This window comes from Archocentrus centrarchus, chromosome 24 (assembly GCF_007364275.1).
Source record: "Archocentrus centrarchus isolate MPI-CPG fArcCen1 chromosome 24, fArcCen1, whole genome shotgun sequence".
Taxonomy (NCBI): Eukaryota; Metazoa; Chordata; class Actinopteri; order Cichliformes; family Cichlidae; genus Archocentrus; species Archocentrus centrarchus.
The window spans coordinates 14425081-14440419 of NC_044369.1; the positions used below are offsets into that span (position 1 = coordinate 14425081).

Sequence of the window (15339 nt, forward strand, 5' to 3'; positions counted from 1 at the left end):
ACCTAGTAATAAAATTAAATCTAAAAGCCAAACAGAATCAATGCACCGTAACGTGCATGGAGTCCACTTTGTGTGTGAAGCTTCATGAACTCTTTGTGACCATGAGAAGAGCGATTAAACCTTCAAATACAGCATGACTTTCTGTCAGTCAAATTAATAATGTTTGTTTTGATTTTCTCCCACAGGTCCTGATAATGTAGAGGACGTTGTCAATGTGACAGCATGTTGACAAGTCATGGTCCATTAGTAACAGCTGGGCCTTAGTTAGTGTAAAATGTTAAAATTTAATAAAATAAAAAAAAAAAAAGGACCCAGTCTAGAGCAGGTGATCCCAAGACATATTTCTCAAAGTAATTCAAATTTAGCATTAATGACACATTAGATTGGAGTAAACTTAAGGAATAAAACCAACATTCAGTGATTAGAGCAAGCAGAAATTCTAATTAGGCCTGAAAGTGATTTTCACAACTTTCAGACTGATCAAAATCACAAAACAGACGATGTCCGATCAGGGGGAAAAAAGGCACATTTTCATAGAAAGCATAATCATTAAATAACACTGAAATCCACAAGGAATATAGTCCCATGAGAACCAGATATTATTAAGGCATAAAGACTAAGGGATGGTTTGTTTTAACAGCCAGGGTTTATTATCCATAATACAGTTTTATTATTCTAATACGGATCTATTAGCTTTTGTAGTTGCTGAACCAACTGGGTGGCCAGGTCAGGACATTACTGACTAAAAACAACCACAGGATTTAAGTGCCAAAAAAGGGGATTGTTGTGAGAAAAAAACTCTCCAAAATGACCAAATGTTACACACTGGTTAAGTCAAACCTCTCACTAGAAATAATATATCATATAGACTGAAAGACACAAATATTTTAAAAGCTTGAGGACCGTTTTTGACAGAAAATCAATCGGTAGTTTGCTGCAAGCTTGCACTTTTCTTGCCTTCAAAGGACATGAATGACACATAGCAATAATAGGAGCAAGTCTGTTAGTCTCTACCCATTTTTTTTGGGTAGTTTTAATATATTTGAAAACAAAATTATATATATAAAAACAAACAACAACAACAACAACCACCTCGCTTTCCCTCTGCTCGACTTGACCAAACGATCCTGCATAACTGCTTGTTTCCAACGGTCTAACATCTACGCTTTTCAATGCTGCATTTGTGCGCATGCAGCTAACTGCTAACCTGATTAACAGTTAATTTGATTGAAAGGATAAAATAAATAAAAATGTGACTCCAAAACACGCAAAATGTTTGCGTCATTTTAATCAATTTTACATCTTGTACAAGTCTTTTGCGCGTGAGACTTTGCGCACAGACTTCAGCTCTACAGAGTCGGGCTTTGACGAGTTCCAGTTATGAGCGTAGACGCTAATGATGGAGCGATGCGTGGCAAATTAAAAAAGGGAAGGAGCGAAGGAAGACTTCTCTCCACTTGGAGGGAAGCTTCACTGCAAATCAAATCTGAGTGATCACCTTCATTCTATGATAAATCACTTCTACCCTAATGAAATTAGTCTCTTCCAAGATGACAAAGCCCCACTGTGCACGGCAAGAGGAGTCACTGAATGAGTCTGATGAATGTGAAAATCAAATGAATCATATGCTATGACCTTCAAGACCTCTTTCCACCAGCATGATCAACATACTAAATCATATATTCATTTATTCAGTTTTTTTTTTGTAATTAAATTTAAAAAACAGTCATATATTTCATATTCATTACATGTAAAGTGTGATACATTAAGCCTTTTTTTTTTTGTTTTAACTTTGATGATTGGAGCTTACAGTCCATGACAACAAAATAATGAATCCCTGCTACATTTCATTAGCTAAACTGTGATTGAGCCAAGAAATGCTACAAGCACTCATGGAAATGCCTTTGGAAAGAAAAGAGTACTGGAGCTTGGTGGTACTTATATCTGACACTTGATGAAATACATCTCTCTGCGGCTTTACAGAGAAAGCAAGTGTTTGCAAGAAGAAATGCGTCACTCTGCTATGATTCTGTAATACCAGTGATAAAAAGATTTATTTCATGAGACACTTGTGTAAATTTACTTCAAGGAGGGACAGAGGGAGGAGAGAAAGAAGATGTAAATACACGAGGAATGAAATGAAATTAAAATGATGGGGAGAAGAAGAAAAAAGTAATTTTTCTAATAAGACTTAACAGTTTCTTGGAATATGAACAACATCATTTAGGAGAAATTGTGACTTGGGGGTCTTGGCCGCATCGTCTGCATATTAAAAGATCTATCTGCTGAAAGAGGAAAAAAATAAAGCCCGTGGGACGAGTGCAAGAATATAACTTGACTTTTTTTGGGCACATATCGCTGAGTGCAATGTTTCTCATTAGCACCACACTAGAGCTTTGGCTCCGAATACTTAACCAGTTTGCCAACAAAAATCAGATTCTTAGGAACAGCATTTGTGGATTTCAATAAACTTCATGATCTCTCACAAAGTGAGCACAAGAGTACTCACACAATACAGCACACCAAAGCATATTCAGCTGTGAAAGAAAGAAAACAGAAAAGACAGTTTCCCTCTACGGCATTACACCAAGCAGGAGAGTGACCCGAGAGGATGTCCTAAGGAAACACTTGCAAGCTTCCTGTTCTGTGTGACAACCCTGAACTGTCCAGAGAGCGAGAAGGAAGGAAGAGGTCGATGTTGTGAGCAGGGTCAGAGAGAGGGAGGGAGAGAGGGATGGTGAAACTACATGTCAAAGAATTGGGATCAGCACAGCTGCCAATAAAAACACAAACATAAATGCAGCAGAGGAGGCTACAAAGAAATCAATGTGCTGTTAGTTTTCCACAATAAGATACTTCAAGTAAGGCTACAGTGTCTGAGTATTGTTGAAAGAGATTACTATGTCTGAACTGTCAGAACATATGCCACTCATTATTTGCCTGAAGTGTGTTCAGATACCTTTAATTTTGTCTGATGAGAAAAGCAAAAGCAGTCAATCCTATAACATTCTTAACTTAAATATTTGCGCAATCATAAAAATGTGTGGTTTATTTCTCATCCATCCTCATTTACCCATCCAAAAAGTTGGGGTACAGTCTGGACAGGTGGCCAGTCTATTTGCAGGGTTGACACAGAGAGACAGACAATCATTCATGCTCACATTCGCAAGTCCTGCCAATTTAGAATCACCAATTAACATGCATGGATTTGGAAGCTGGAGAACCTGGAGAGAACCCATGGAGGCACAGGGAATACTTGCAAACACCACACAAAAAGACCCCAACCGACCAGTGGAGTCAAACCCAGAACCTCCTTGGTGCAGGGTGCTACTGCACCACAGTGCTGCCAATCACTCATTCAAAGAACTATTTATTCTACCAATTATTTCAGTAATAATCCTGCAATCATGGTATAATACTATGTGAGGCCTTTATTTCCTCTGCATTTGCAGCTTCATTCCACTTTTATGATGGACTTTTTCCATATCCTGATTCTGACTTGCTTAACTGAAGAAGAATTAAGGACTGAGTGGGCTAAAATTCTATAATAAAACTAAGCTTTCTTTTAAATTCAATTCAGTACATCATTAAAACATAATTCCCAATAACTGTGTTTGCCTATATTTGCTATAAAACAAATTGTGACTCCAATGTGACTGCAGACCTTTAAAATGCTGAAGCCCGCTGTAATTACTTAAAGCCCCTCTTTAAAAGCTAGAACCATTTTTGTATTCATGTTGCTGAGCGCGACCTTTCAAATCTTACAATAATGGTATCTCGGGGTTATCTGCGTTCAGGACTCCAGACGGATAATGTTACAGGAGTCATACACATCTGGCATGTGTTAATTCATCTCCCAGCAGCCCTCCCCCACAAAAGCAGCATTTCTCCATTTTAAGTCCAGATTCCAAAGTGACTTGAAAAACACCACAATAATATTAAGAATGATGAAGCGGGATGAGTGAGCATTTATTGCCGCATCCCCCCTCCCCCAGAGTTCACAAAGAGCTCATGTACTTCCTCTGGCGCATGAATGCAACTTTCACCCACAAAACAGGGTCCCAGTAATTAAAGAAACTTGGGTGTGCTTACTGTACATGAGTGCCAGACATAGTTTCTTCAGTCTAATTGTTGTTTAAAACAACTTCAGTCTAATTTTTGTACTTTTGGTCGTTAGTCCTATTTTCCAGCAACACTGGTGAGAACAAAGAAATTGCAATGAAAAAAGAACAAGGAGAAAAAGACGAGCAGTCTTCTACAAACGTGCTTAAATTTGCCATTCTATATTTCTCATTGCCAAAAATATTAGAGCATGGAAACCAACAAGGGTTGTCTCCTCTGTTGCTGTAAATTTAAATGGGGGTTTAATAGTAATGCAATTTCCTGTAAGAGCAGGGGAATTTTAACTTTAATACAGTGAGCATATATTACTTTTAGCCATGTTTAGTGTGCCAGGATGATGTAGTAAATACATCACCCTGGTGCTGTAACACAATGAGGGAACACTTGTGAAATGTGTGGCTCGCTGATTCTTTTTAATAATTTTGGAACTTCAAGGTGAAAAGGAATAAGGTATAAATATCACACCATTTTTTTTTTTTCTGTTTTCATCTTTGACCTACCGTACTATGTTGTTTACACGGTTTTCCAAGACATGGGGAATTATCAGCATCAATCTGCAACATCTGAAAACTGGCTTCCTCTCCTGTTGGGCTTCACTGCATGAAATTATACAAAAAGCTGACTTGCTGTACCAGATTACATCTGCAGAACTGTTTATTTTTTTAATTTTTTGTGTGTTTTTACTGTTGCTATTAGTTTGTTGGGGGGGGCTACACGCATCCCAGCTGCCACAGAGGAAGGAGGCCGAGTTCCTGGCATACCTGAGAGTCAGGTAGCAAATATATGGGGGGGGGCAAGACAGACAGATGGAAAACAAGTGGGCTGGAGAGAGGTGGCGATATAAAACACATACAAGCCTCCCGGCTTTTGCGGGGCTGCTCTGTGCTGTGAAATTTGACTCTGACCTCACATTTGCCCAACTCACAGATGACAGCTTGGATAAACGCCGGGTTTGTCCAAGTAGTCAACCTTTCTCTCTTATACCTGTTGCAGCTTTTGTGCTGAAAATATGCATCGCATAAACACAAACATGAAAATATTCTTTGGGGAGATCTGCATGTACACTGAAAACCACAGACACACACATGCATTCCAGACATATTTCTGCGGCCAAAGTAAATGAAGACAGGGAGAGAGCGGCAGGACAGATAGACAGATAAAAATGGAAATGCTGCAGTATGCTTTGACGTTGAGGGGATTAGTGTGGTTTACTCTAAAGCATTCCAAGGGCTCTTAAGATTATCAACTTGCTTCCTTCCTCTGCACTGATTTTTTTTTTAACACAATCTTTCAACTAGCTTCTTAGAAAGTTACAGAGGAGCAGCACCAGAGCAGAATACTAGTCCACCAGAGGCGAACACAACAGAGCCAGAACCAGAACTCATAATAAATTCATGGTAAAGCCTTCAGCAGCAGGGGACCAAGCTGAAGTCAATGGCTGGAATAAATTATAGGTTATAAATTTGTTAGTTCTGCTAACGAAGCTTAAGCCCTCAGTTCAAAACACATCTGGGACTCCTAGATCCAACAGCTAAGATCTTGTTGTCTGTCATCCCCGAAGGTTTTGTGTGTGTGTGTGTGTGTGTGTGTGTGTGAGATCTGTATGCACAGGCTGCATGCTCTTACCCACAAAGCCGTCCTGTCCAACCAACTTCAAAGCCAGCTTGTCCGCCAGCACCGAGGAGTTGCCATGGGCGATGTTGGCAAAGGGCCCAGCATGGACAAACACTGGCGTACCCTACAACAATTAGAGGGGCGCATAAACATATTAGAGGAGTTGAGAAAACTTTACAACCCACAGCAACCAAGTTTAAATACTAACTAACAACTTCTTTAATAGAAAATTCAACATGTTTAACCTGGCTTCTAGGATGAATAATGACATGCTGATGCAGTGTTTGTCTAAGCAGTGGGCAGAAGTTAAGAGGTACTTGACTGGCTTGCCAACCTGAATGTGAGCCAGGCTTGCTTTGCCTGTTGATTTGGACCACTCTGGAAAGGCTGGAAACACATGCAAACTAAAGGAGTACTTCAAGCTGGCAGTACAACTGTGCAGAGTTCATATTTACACAGTGATTAGACTTACAAAAATATGAACAAAACACAGAATTAGTGAGAAATGCAACAAGAATCACTCTCAGGTCATTCCAACTCAAATCAGCTCGACCATCTCCAATTTTTATGGTACAAAACTTGAACATATATAGTGACTGCTGTAAAACATTTTTCAAAGTGCTAGGTGAGATTGGCTCACGAGGTACTGAGTTCACAAGATTTTCAGAAAACTTGACCTCTCACCTTCAGCTTGAGGGAAAGGTTGCTGACATTCGAACTCGTCCGAGATTGTTATGTGTGAATTTGAACATTCTAGGTCACATCGCTGTCGAGTTACGGCCAACATTAAAGTTTTCACGGAACAGACGCCATCGACGCCAAGACTATGATAACGGCTCAAATTTTCTTTGCAAACAGCAGAGCTAAAAATGAAGCTGAACCACAAAAATACCAGTAAACAGTCAAATTGGAATAAAACTAATTTATGGACTTTGTAGAGAGCAGTCTAATTATACTGCAGAAAAATTATTTTGTTAAATATGTGTATATTTTTCATCTGCACCTATTTGATTCTAAACTAAGATTAGCTGATGGCATTTAAATAATTAGTAAAGATTTTGATGATCAATTCATCTTTAACATTCACAGACAGGTGTACTAGGTGTAAACTGAATATTGGCTTTTCTTGAAGTGTAAAGAATTGTTATGGTCATGTTTTCAAGACTTCATGGACCAAATCATTTACTAAATAAAAGACAGGGAATAAATAATGACTTTTTATTTTGCTGCATCCCAGTTAAAAGACCCTCAAATTTACTACTGCTGCACAGACTCACCGCTGTTGTACTCAACAAGCAGCAGATGTTTCCTCTCTGAATAATTCAGACTGGTTTTGCAGAGTGCAGCCTGCTCACAAGAAAGGCATGAAAGAATACGGCTGCCAAGGAAAGAGCCACTCATCAAGATCAAAATCCTTCTGCTGCACTCATGACAGACTCTTAAAAAAGGCAATTACTTAGAAAGAAAACTGGGGAAGCCAGTTGACCTATTGTTACACTGAATATGAATTCCTTGAGAGGAAAAGGGAAGGATGGGAAGGCCTAGTCTGATTTTCAAGTCTTTTGTTTGCATACCTCTCCCTCGCCCAGCATAAACAGCCTCCCCTCGAAGAAGTAAATCATTTCTTTAACAAGGTCATGTTAGAAGCTGTCATTAGCAAACTAGCATCATTTACTGAATGAAAGAAAAAGAGAGTATACATAGTCAAGAATGAAAAGTACTGGAAAAGAATACAAAACAGACCTCCGTTCTAACACGCACATTGCAAAATGATGAGAAATACCCTTTTAGGACCATTACCTAGCCAAAAACACATCCTTTTCTGTGTTTCAGTGGAAGGTTCATGGACGTCAAACATTACGTGGATTTCCATCTGTGTTTGCAAACTCTGAACTTTAACTTGACCCAGTTCAAAATTTTCACTCTTTCCACATGTGTCCATGAGGAAGCAACAAGGGAATGAAAGTGGAAATATATGAAAATCCAGTGTGTCACCTTTCCATCAAACATGAGGATTATGAACATTAGGAAGGGAGATGAAAAAAAACAGGAAAATGGAGATTACGTTAATATTTCCGGGTCTTGTGCATCTCTTGGATGGTTTAATATGTCAGCTGCAGAGCAGGGCTAAACTGACAAAATATCTAGTCTATTCTGACACAGCACAAGGACTCAAACTGGACAGCATGTACACACAACCCTTGCTCTCTATACTATGGGACTACTTCCTCCACCCCAGGAAAGATGCATTCTGTGGAACTCCACGTAGACAGGATGTTTGAAAAATTCACAACAACTGAGGTCTGCTTAATAGACACGTACACAGGGAGTGAGTTTGAAAACTATCGCCTTTCTTCTTGAACTATGTCTGATTCAAACCCTGTGCCATCTGAAACAATACAGAAATGCAAGCTGCAATGCAAGCACGCCACTTTTCATATGCCAGCTCTATTCTCACGAGTGCATCTGGATTCACTGCCGTCACAAGTGAAAGGGGCAGAAAGGGCAAAGGTGGTCAAGCTGGATGGAAAATTCTCACGGAGCTCTGAGGCCCAGTTGGTCCCGATACCAGTTCCCTGACCAGAATCGCAGGAAACCCGCACAGGAAATGGTTTCACACAACAGGACCGCAATGTTTCCTCCCAAAAACAAAAAGTAACCAAATCTCTGCTGCATACAACACCCCACCCCCTCTGCACCCTTGAAAACACAGAATCCGGGACAGTCGATGTTTATTTTCTCCACCCAGCAGCCACATAATCAGGCTTTCTGTTCAAAACCAACAAGGAACAAACAAACGAGAAAGAGACATCATGTCAAAATGAGAAACAAAAAAGTCGTCATCACAGGCATGACTGTTAACATTGTGTTCATTGTAAACTGTAATTACTGAAACCAATCCAGCAGAAAAATACACTCAACTTGTGCAACAAACCTTTGGCCTTAGACTGTGTGTCTCAGTCTCTGCACAAGAAAACTGAATGAAGTGTGATCAAAAATTAAGCCTTTGGGCTTGGAGACGATGGCCCTCATTCACAAATACGTACATGGAAATGTTCTTACCCTGGGCAAAATCACCACTACATTTATGACGTGCGCACTGGCCAATTTTGTTGTTAATGCTGTATGTTTGTTAGTAAATCAGACTCATTCTAAATCAGTAGGCTCATGCTTGCGGCCTGCAAGCCACATACAGCCACAATACCATTTCTCTGTATAAAGAAACATGAAGTGGAGAGAGCAGTGAGGATGTTGTAAGAGCTAAAGGGAAAAAAGAAGGAGAAAGTCGGACTGGAGAAACTTAAATAAAAGCATCCAAGGAGGAAGCAAAAAAGGGGCAGTTTTCAATGGGAGTGATGACCATGAAAAATAAATAAAAAGTGACACCTGGGCTGAAATAATGAGGGTGCTGAATGTTGTTTCCCCTCAGATGGTCACTGTGGCTTGAGTACAAAAAAAAGGAAGTTTGGAATCAATATGATACAAAAAAAGACTAACAGAGAGCTGCCGCTGAAGTTATCAGAACCAGACTTCCCAGACTTGTCCTTAACTATGATGATGATTCTGTAAGTTTTCTGTAGGGTCTAGTGCATGAATCATTGATGATTTTGTTAACTGGTGCGGCTAAGACCAAAGAAATGTTGGTTGATTTTTAGAAGAGGTTCCTTCTCCCCCATCCCTGCACCACAGCCATTACAGATGAGTCAGTGGCTGTAGTGCAGCAATATAAATATTTGGGCACTGTTCTTGGTTGCTGGTTTAGTAGTCTTAATCTTAAAAAACAGGAGCACAGTAGACAAAATTGTCAAGGTATGCTGAAAGAGTGCCATCCTTAATAACCTTTGTATCTGTATGAAGTGAGGATCCTTTCAAGGGCAAAAACCAGCAACATTAAAGATTTACTCTTTTCTACTCTGTAGTATTTTAGCCAAACCAACACTCCTTCAACTGCATAATGTAAACTTGGGACACCAAAACATGCATCATGTTCTTCATTTGGAGTTTTTCCAATTTTAAAAATGCCCCAGCATCCCATAAATCATTTGACTAATAATTGTAGCTGCAAGGAGTATCTGAGTGTATTTGGGTGTAGTGTCACAAATATATGGGTGTGTTTATGCTTTCTGTTCACGTGGAAGAAATGCCAATGCCCTTGCGGGATCACATGTCTAATTCATCTTAAGGTAAAGTCTCAAATGAAAGCCAGATGTTGTGAGAGCCAGAGTTATGTTATCGTCATCACAACGAAATTAAAGTGTTTCCTTAGCACAGCTGCATGAAACTGGATCGGGTGGATCCCCTGCCTGAGAGCTTCACCTGTCCACTGAGCCAAACTGCTATTAAGATAAAGAGCCCTGAGAGGAAAAAGCCAATCCATCATCCTTTCTTTAAGGATCTCAGTGGAACACTTTCTCCAGCAGCAGCAGAGCAAACCCATTTATTCCACCAAGATATTCATCAGAAGCTGTTCAGCAGAGTAGGACAATGACTATTTAAAAGGGGCTGTGCACAGGTCTCACCTCAAGGGTCTGCATCAACGTGGGCTTGATAGCATCTTTCATTAACACCGCCAGAGCTCCACTCACACCCTGACAGAGGGGAAGACAGAAAAATAAGGGCGCTGGCTGGAAAACACAGCAGGTTATCAAGATTGACACAAAAGTTTGAGCTCTCTAATACAAACAACTGATAATGTGAAATATAGTCAAACAATTGTCCACTTTAGATGATAAATGGATTGTAGTGACATTATCACTATTATTATAGTTTCCGTCCTGCATGCTGCAACACTGCAATTAAATCTTGCTTTGCACAAAATGCTGTGACTGACACACACACACACACACACACACACACACACACACACACACACACACACACACACACACACACACACACACACACACACACACACACACACAGCATATTTCCACTGGGCAGGCATTGATGTGTGGTTATGTTTTTACATCCTGGCTAATCAGAAAAGCTAATGTGATTTTATGGGGGTTCCTCCTCTACAGCTCTGAAATAGCACAATTGTGTGGAAATCCAGGGCCTCTGGAATCTACAATGGGACAGTAAAACTCTGCTTAACATCTTAATCACAGGTTACTGTCAAAAAAAAAAAAAAAAGTTCTGTAGGGGTCTAGAAAATTCAGTACACTGCAATCCTAAAGAGCATGAGCATATAAGAAAAGCACAGGTAAATAAAAAGTGAGAAAATAAACTTCAGTCAGGCTGCTGCCTGGACTTTGACCGGACAACTGGAACACTGTGATTCTTTTCTTTTTCAGTCATTCTGTTATAGATTCACTGCTAGCTGTCAGGCAGATGTCCTCACATTTGTCTCTAGAATACTTTGGTATACAGAGAAGTTCATGGTCAACTCAATAACTGTAAAATGTCCAAGCCCAAATCATTAATCCTCCATCGCTGTGCTTGACAGTTGGTATGAGGTGTTAGTGCTGATATGCTGTGTTTGGGTTTGTCCAAACATTCCTCTGTACATTATGGCAGAACATCTCCGCTTTGGTCTCACTGGTCCAAAGGACATTGTTCCAGAAGTCTTGTGGTTTGCTCAGATTTGCTCAGAACTTTGCAAACCTAAGCTGTACATCCGTGAGAGTAGAGGCTTTCTACTAGCAATCCTTCCTGAAAAAAGCCATACCTGATCAGTCTAACTGTGCTGTCACAATCATTAATATTTAACATGGTAACTGAGGCCTGTAGAGTCTGAGATGTAGCTCTTGTGTTTTTTGCAGTTTCTCTGAGCATTGCACAGGCTGACCTTGGAGACATCCACTAATGACAAGATTGTGGCAGGTCTGAATGCTCTAGACCTGCAAACTGAGCAGAGGCGGCTAAACTTGTTGATGATCAATTCATCAGATGCGATTGATTAGCAGTTTCTGGCTGCTACTTAACCTCTTAATTCCTCTGGAAGCAGTATGGGTGTACTTAGTCTTTCATAGTACTGTACAGAATCCTGTGAAGACTTTTTTCCAGGTGATTTTTCAGATGTTTTCTTCACTTCTGTCAGTTTGTCTTTGTCTCTTTAGTACCAGTTTTTCTCAAACATTTCTCAAACTGGGATTCAATGGGACTGTATTTAATTTAAACAAATCTAAGACAGTTGGATGAAGGATTTAACCTTCATGCTTCTATAACTCTGCTCTACAGTGTTGAGAACTTTTTTCAGAACAACAAACCATAAGTTGAAATTCCACATATTTTTGTTCTAAAATTCTGAGATGTTTGATAAGCTAACTGAGATAGATAGGAATAGGACTTCCACACATACGAATGAATAGACAACGCAGAAATACATACTAGGTCCTCTGCCGTGATAGGCTGTCCAGAACGGCTGGTCCCCACCACCATGCGCGCCAGTCTGTTTTTCATATCCCCAAGGCTGTCTGCCAGGGCCAGGATGGCCATGATCTCACTGGCCACTGCAATGTCAAACCCAGTCTGGAGTGTGAGGAAAGAAACATCACTCGGAACTTAAACCACAAAGGAAACAAACTGCAGTTTTGTTTTTTATTTTGTTTTTTTGTACAGTGGCCAGTGAAGTTACCTATAATATAATTTAATGCATGTGCTGCTTGGAGCAAGAATACAAAAATAATAAGTTTAAGCTTTAAGAATCTAATTTATCCACCTCAGACTCAAGAATAAAAGTTTTAAGTGAATAAAATATTTTGCACAGCACTGCAGCAATCACAGCGTGGGAAGAAAACTGGCAACGTTCCTCAGACAGCAGTCACCGGGTTCATCACATGAGCAAGAGAATACAAGTTCTATGAACATGGCCTAGTTTCAGAGTGATATTTGATTAAGAAAAAAAAAAAGAAGTTATAAACACATTTAACTTGTCTTGATATGAGTGTCTGTCCTGATTTACATTTAGTAAAAAATAAGAGCTGGAGAGAACAAGAAAACACGAGTAAGTAAACTAAGGTTACACACAAGCAGGAATATGGAAAAGTGAAGAATTCCCCATTCCACGGCACAAAAAAAAAGAAAAAAAGAAAAGTAAAGCATAAAACTCACATTAATCCCTCAAGGAACATAAGAATTCTATTCCCACTCCCACTGATAATACCCTGAGGGGCTATAGTATAACAAGCACTGGAGGAAGGTGGAGGGCAGAGGAGTGGAAGGGAAACAGAATGGATTTACCAATGGTGGTAAATATAAGCATATGCTGAACTAGCTTAGAGGCTATTCTAGGTGTATATGTGTGTGTGTGTAAGTGAATGTGGATGGATGGGTGGGTCATTTTTCTCATTCTCTAAACATTTGCTTTCACTTAGGCCTGCTAGCTTCCCACTGACGTGAAGTGTTTATTTAGAGAATTTCCTTTAGCTGCCATTACTACAGATGTATGGGGGAAATACATCTGGGCTGTATCATGAACACAGAGCATGTGCAGAGGGAAGCGCAGCAGTGTGGACATGCCTGAGAAAGTTTTCAGTCATGGTTTTGCTATATTAAAAAGCAGAAAAATATCTGATATATCCGAGGCCACTCTAATGGTAATATTAACTGCCACTGACATTCCTCATTATAAAGAAAGTAAATGTGAACATTTAAAGGAACAAGCTACACAAAACCAAGCTGCTGGGTGAAAAGAATCATGATTTTGAAGGCTCCGTACCTCTCTCATCTGTCCTTTTTCAGAGCTTGCCTGTCCGACTGTGATCTTCCTCAAAAAACGGTCGTTTGTATCAACAACTGAAAAACAAAGACGAAAAAAGTTACTTTCTAGCAAAACGTGATACAATCTATAACTCTGACCATGAAGCATAACATAACATTACACAATGAACTTTTTAACATGATAAATTTGCATTACGTAAAACAATGTGCCACACCAAAGCATTATTCACTTGTCTTTTACATTTCTGGTGAATTTCATGTTAGATTAGATAAAACACACTTTTCTTTCTTTCTTTTTTTTTTTTTTTTTCAAAAACAAGGTCTACATGATTCTAAAAAAAACCAAAAAAAAACCAAACTGTGATTAATTGATCTGATACCTGACCAACATGGAAAATGTATGTTTTTACAGCCTTAACTAACGTGCTTTTCTTATAATGGACTTGCTAATGAAGGTTTCCTCACTCAGCACTTGAAACTACTTTCTGATAAAGTGATTAGAAACTTGCTACACTGTTTGTACAATCAGCCAGGAAACCATGTTAGGAAACATTATTCCTGTGTTGGTTTTGTCTAATCAAATAGAAAGGGGGGGAAAAAATATGGTTTGTCTCGTGAGCGCAGTCTAGGTGGTGAACCGATTTTTAATTTCCAGGGTTTGTTTATGATAAATGACCCCTGGAGCCGACAAGGTAAATACCACGTCGGTCAGAGCAGCACCCGGCTGGTCGTCTTGCCGACAACTTTAAACTAACATGGCTACCACTGCAGTAGCTAATTCCAAAGCTCCCATACCCACATTTCCAATCTTCTGACTTATGACCTGACACTTTACATTCATTTAATATGAAGACATTTTAGCATTCATCATATCAGAAAGGAAATTACCTTCTATTTCAAGACTGCATGTGACATTCCTCAGAAATGGCCCAATAAGAAACTTACATTACAGAGCATGGGATGTTTGTCAGGCATTTTTTGATAATTAGATTTGTGTGATAGTCATCATATTGTTTTTGACCAAGAGTAAATCTAGTGCATAAAATCAGACTGGTGCTTTGCAGCAAGCCTTTGAAATATAAAGCATCTAAAGACATCTCTGCAGTAGTGTTGATCACATTTGGCCAGGTCACGCTGGCGTGCTTTTCACTGCCGCTGCAATAAAACCACTTGACTGTATGAGCAGGTTGTTGTAGATCGGTGTTGGGTGTAGTAACGTGTTACTGTAATTACATTTTTGATGCTAACATGACAACTCTTTGCAAGGATCTGCACACACAGCAAGCTAACACAACTGTAAAGCCATTTTCACGCAGGCACTTCAGCTTCTATGTTTTCTAGACATTAATTGGTGGAGTCATATGTGAGAATGCAAACACCCAACTCAGTCAGAACAAGAAATTAAAAGTTTTCATTAAAGTCTTTAATTCATCAGACTGCGCTCGTGAGACAAAAAGTGCAGGTAATGCACGCACAACTCTACTCTGGCACTTCCCTCGCCTAAACCTCTTGCCTAAGGAGTATTTCTCCTGCTGTGTGCTACATGTGAGTCGTGCTTGATTCTCCCGGCACTGTCCAGAGTTCATGTGTGAAAGGTCAGGCAGGCTGGGTGTACAGTTACAACAAGAGAAAAGGCACAAGGAGAGAATTTGTATATAAAGATACCTCTCTGCCAGGTGATTTTTGAGGGTTCAAGATCAAGACGAACAAAAGCGTTGATTTCTTGAGGTGTGAGAGATGTAGGATCTGTTTTCCTGATGCCAAGACGCTGGAAATGGAGACAGAATAAAGACAGTAAAATCCTCTGGTAAGTGTTCGAGAAGAGTGATGCTTGGTGTAAACTCTTAGCTTTGGATCCACATATCTGCCTTTTAATCCCAGTTGTGATTGATGCTGTTTAGATTTTATTTTACATAAAAGAAGCCTGCCATGTCCATAATA

The 15339-nt window shown here is 39.7% G+C and overlaps 1 protein-coding gene across 3 annotated transcripts in view; it reads right to left on the reverse strand.

The window, feature by feature from the left end:
* mthfd1l (methylenetetrahydrofolate dehydrogenase (NADP+ dependent) 1 like) overlaps positions 1-15339 on the reverse strand; it is a 46061-nt gene that overhangs the window by 19269 nt on the left and 11453 nt on the right. For 2 of the 3 annotated variants that reach the window (XM_030721738.1, XM_030721739.1), the window contains exons 16-20: positions 15064-15166; positions 13397-13473; positions 12067-12207; positions 10257-10325; positions 5749-5860 (exon numbers count right to left, since the gene is read on the reverse strand). In XM_030721738.1, coding sequence (XP_030577598.1) covers positions 5749-5860; positions 10257-10325; positions 12067-12207; positions 13397-13473; positions 15064-15166 — 502 coding nt within the window. Of the gene's footprint in view, positions 1-5748; positions 5861-10256; positions 10326-12066; positions 12208-13396; positions 13474-15063; positions 15167-15339 lie in introns of those variants that run through there. The other variant, XM_030721740.1, reaches the window with a different exon arrangement.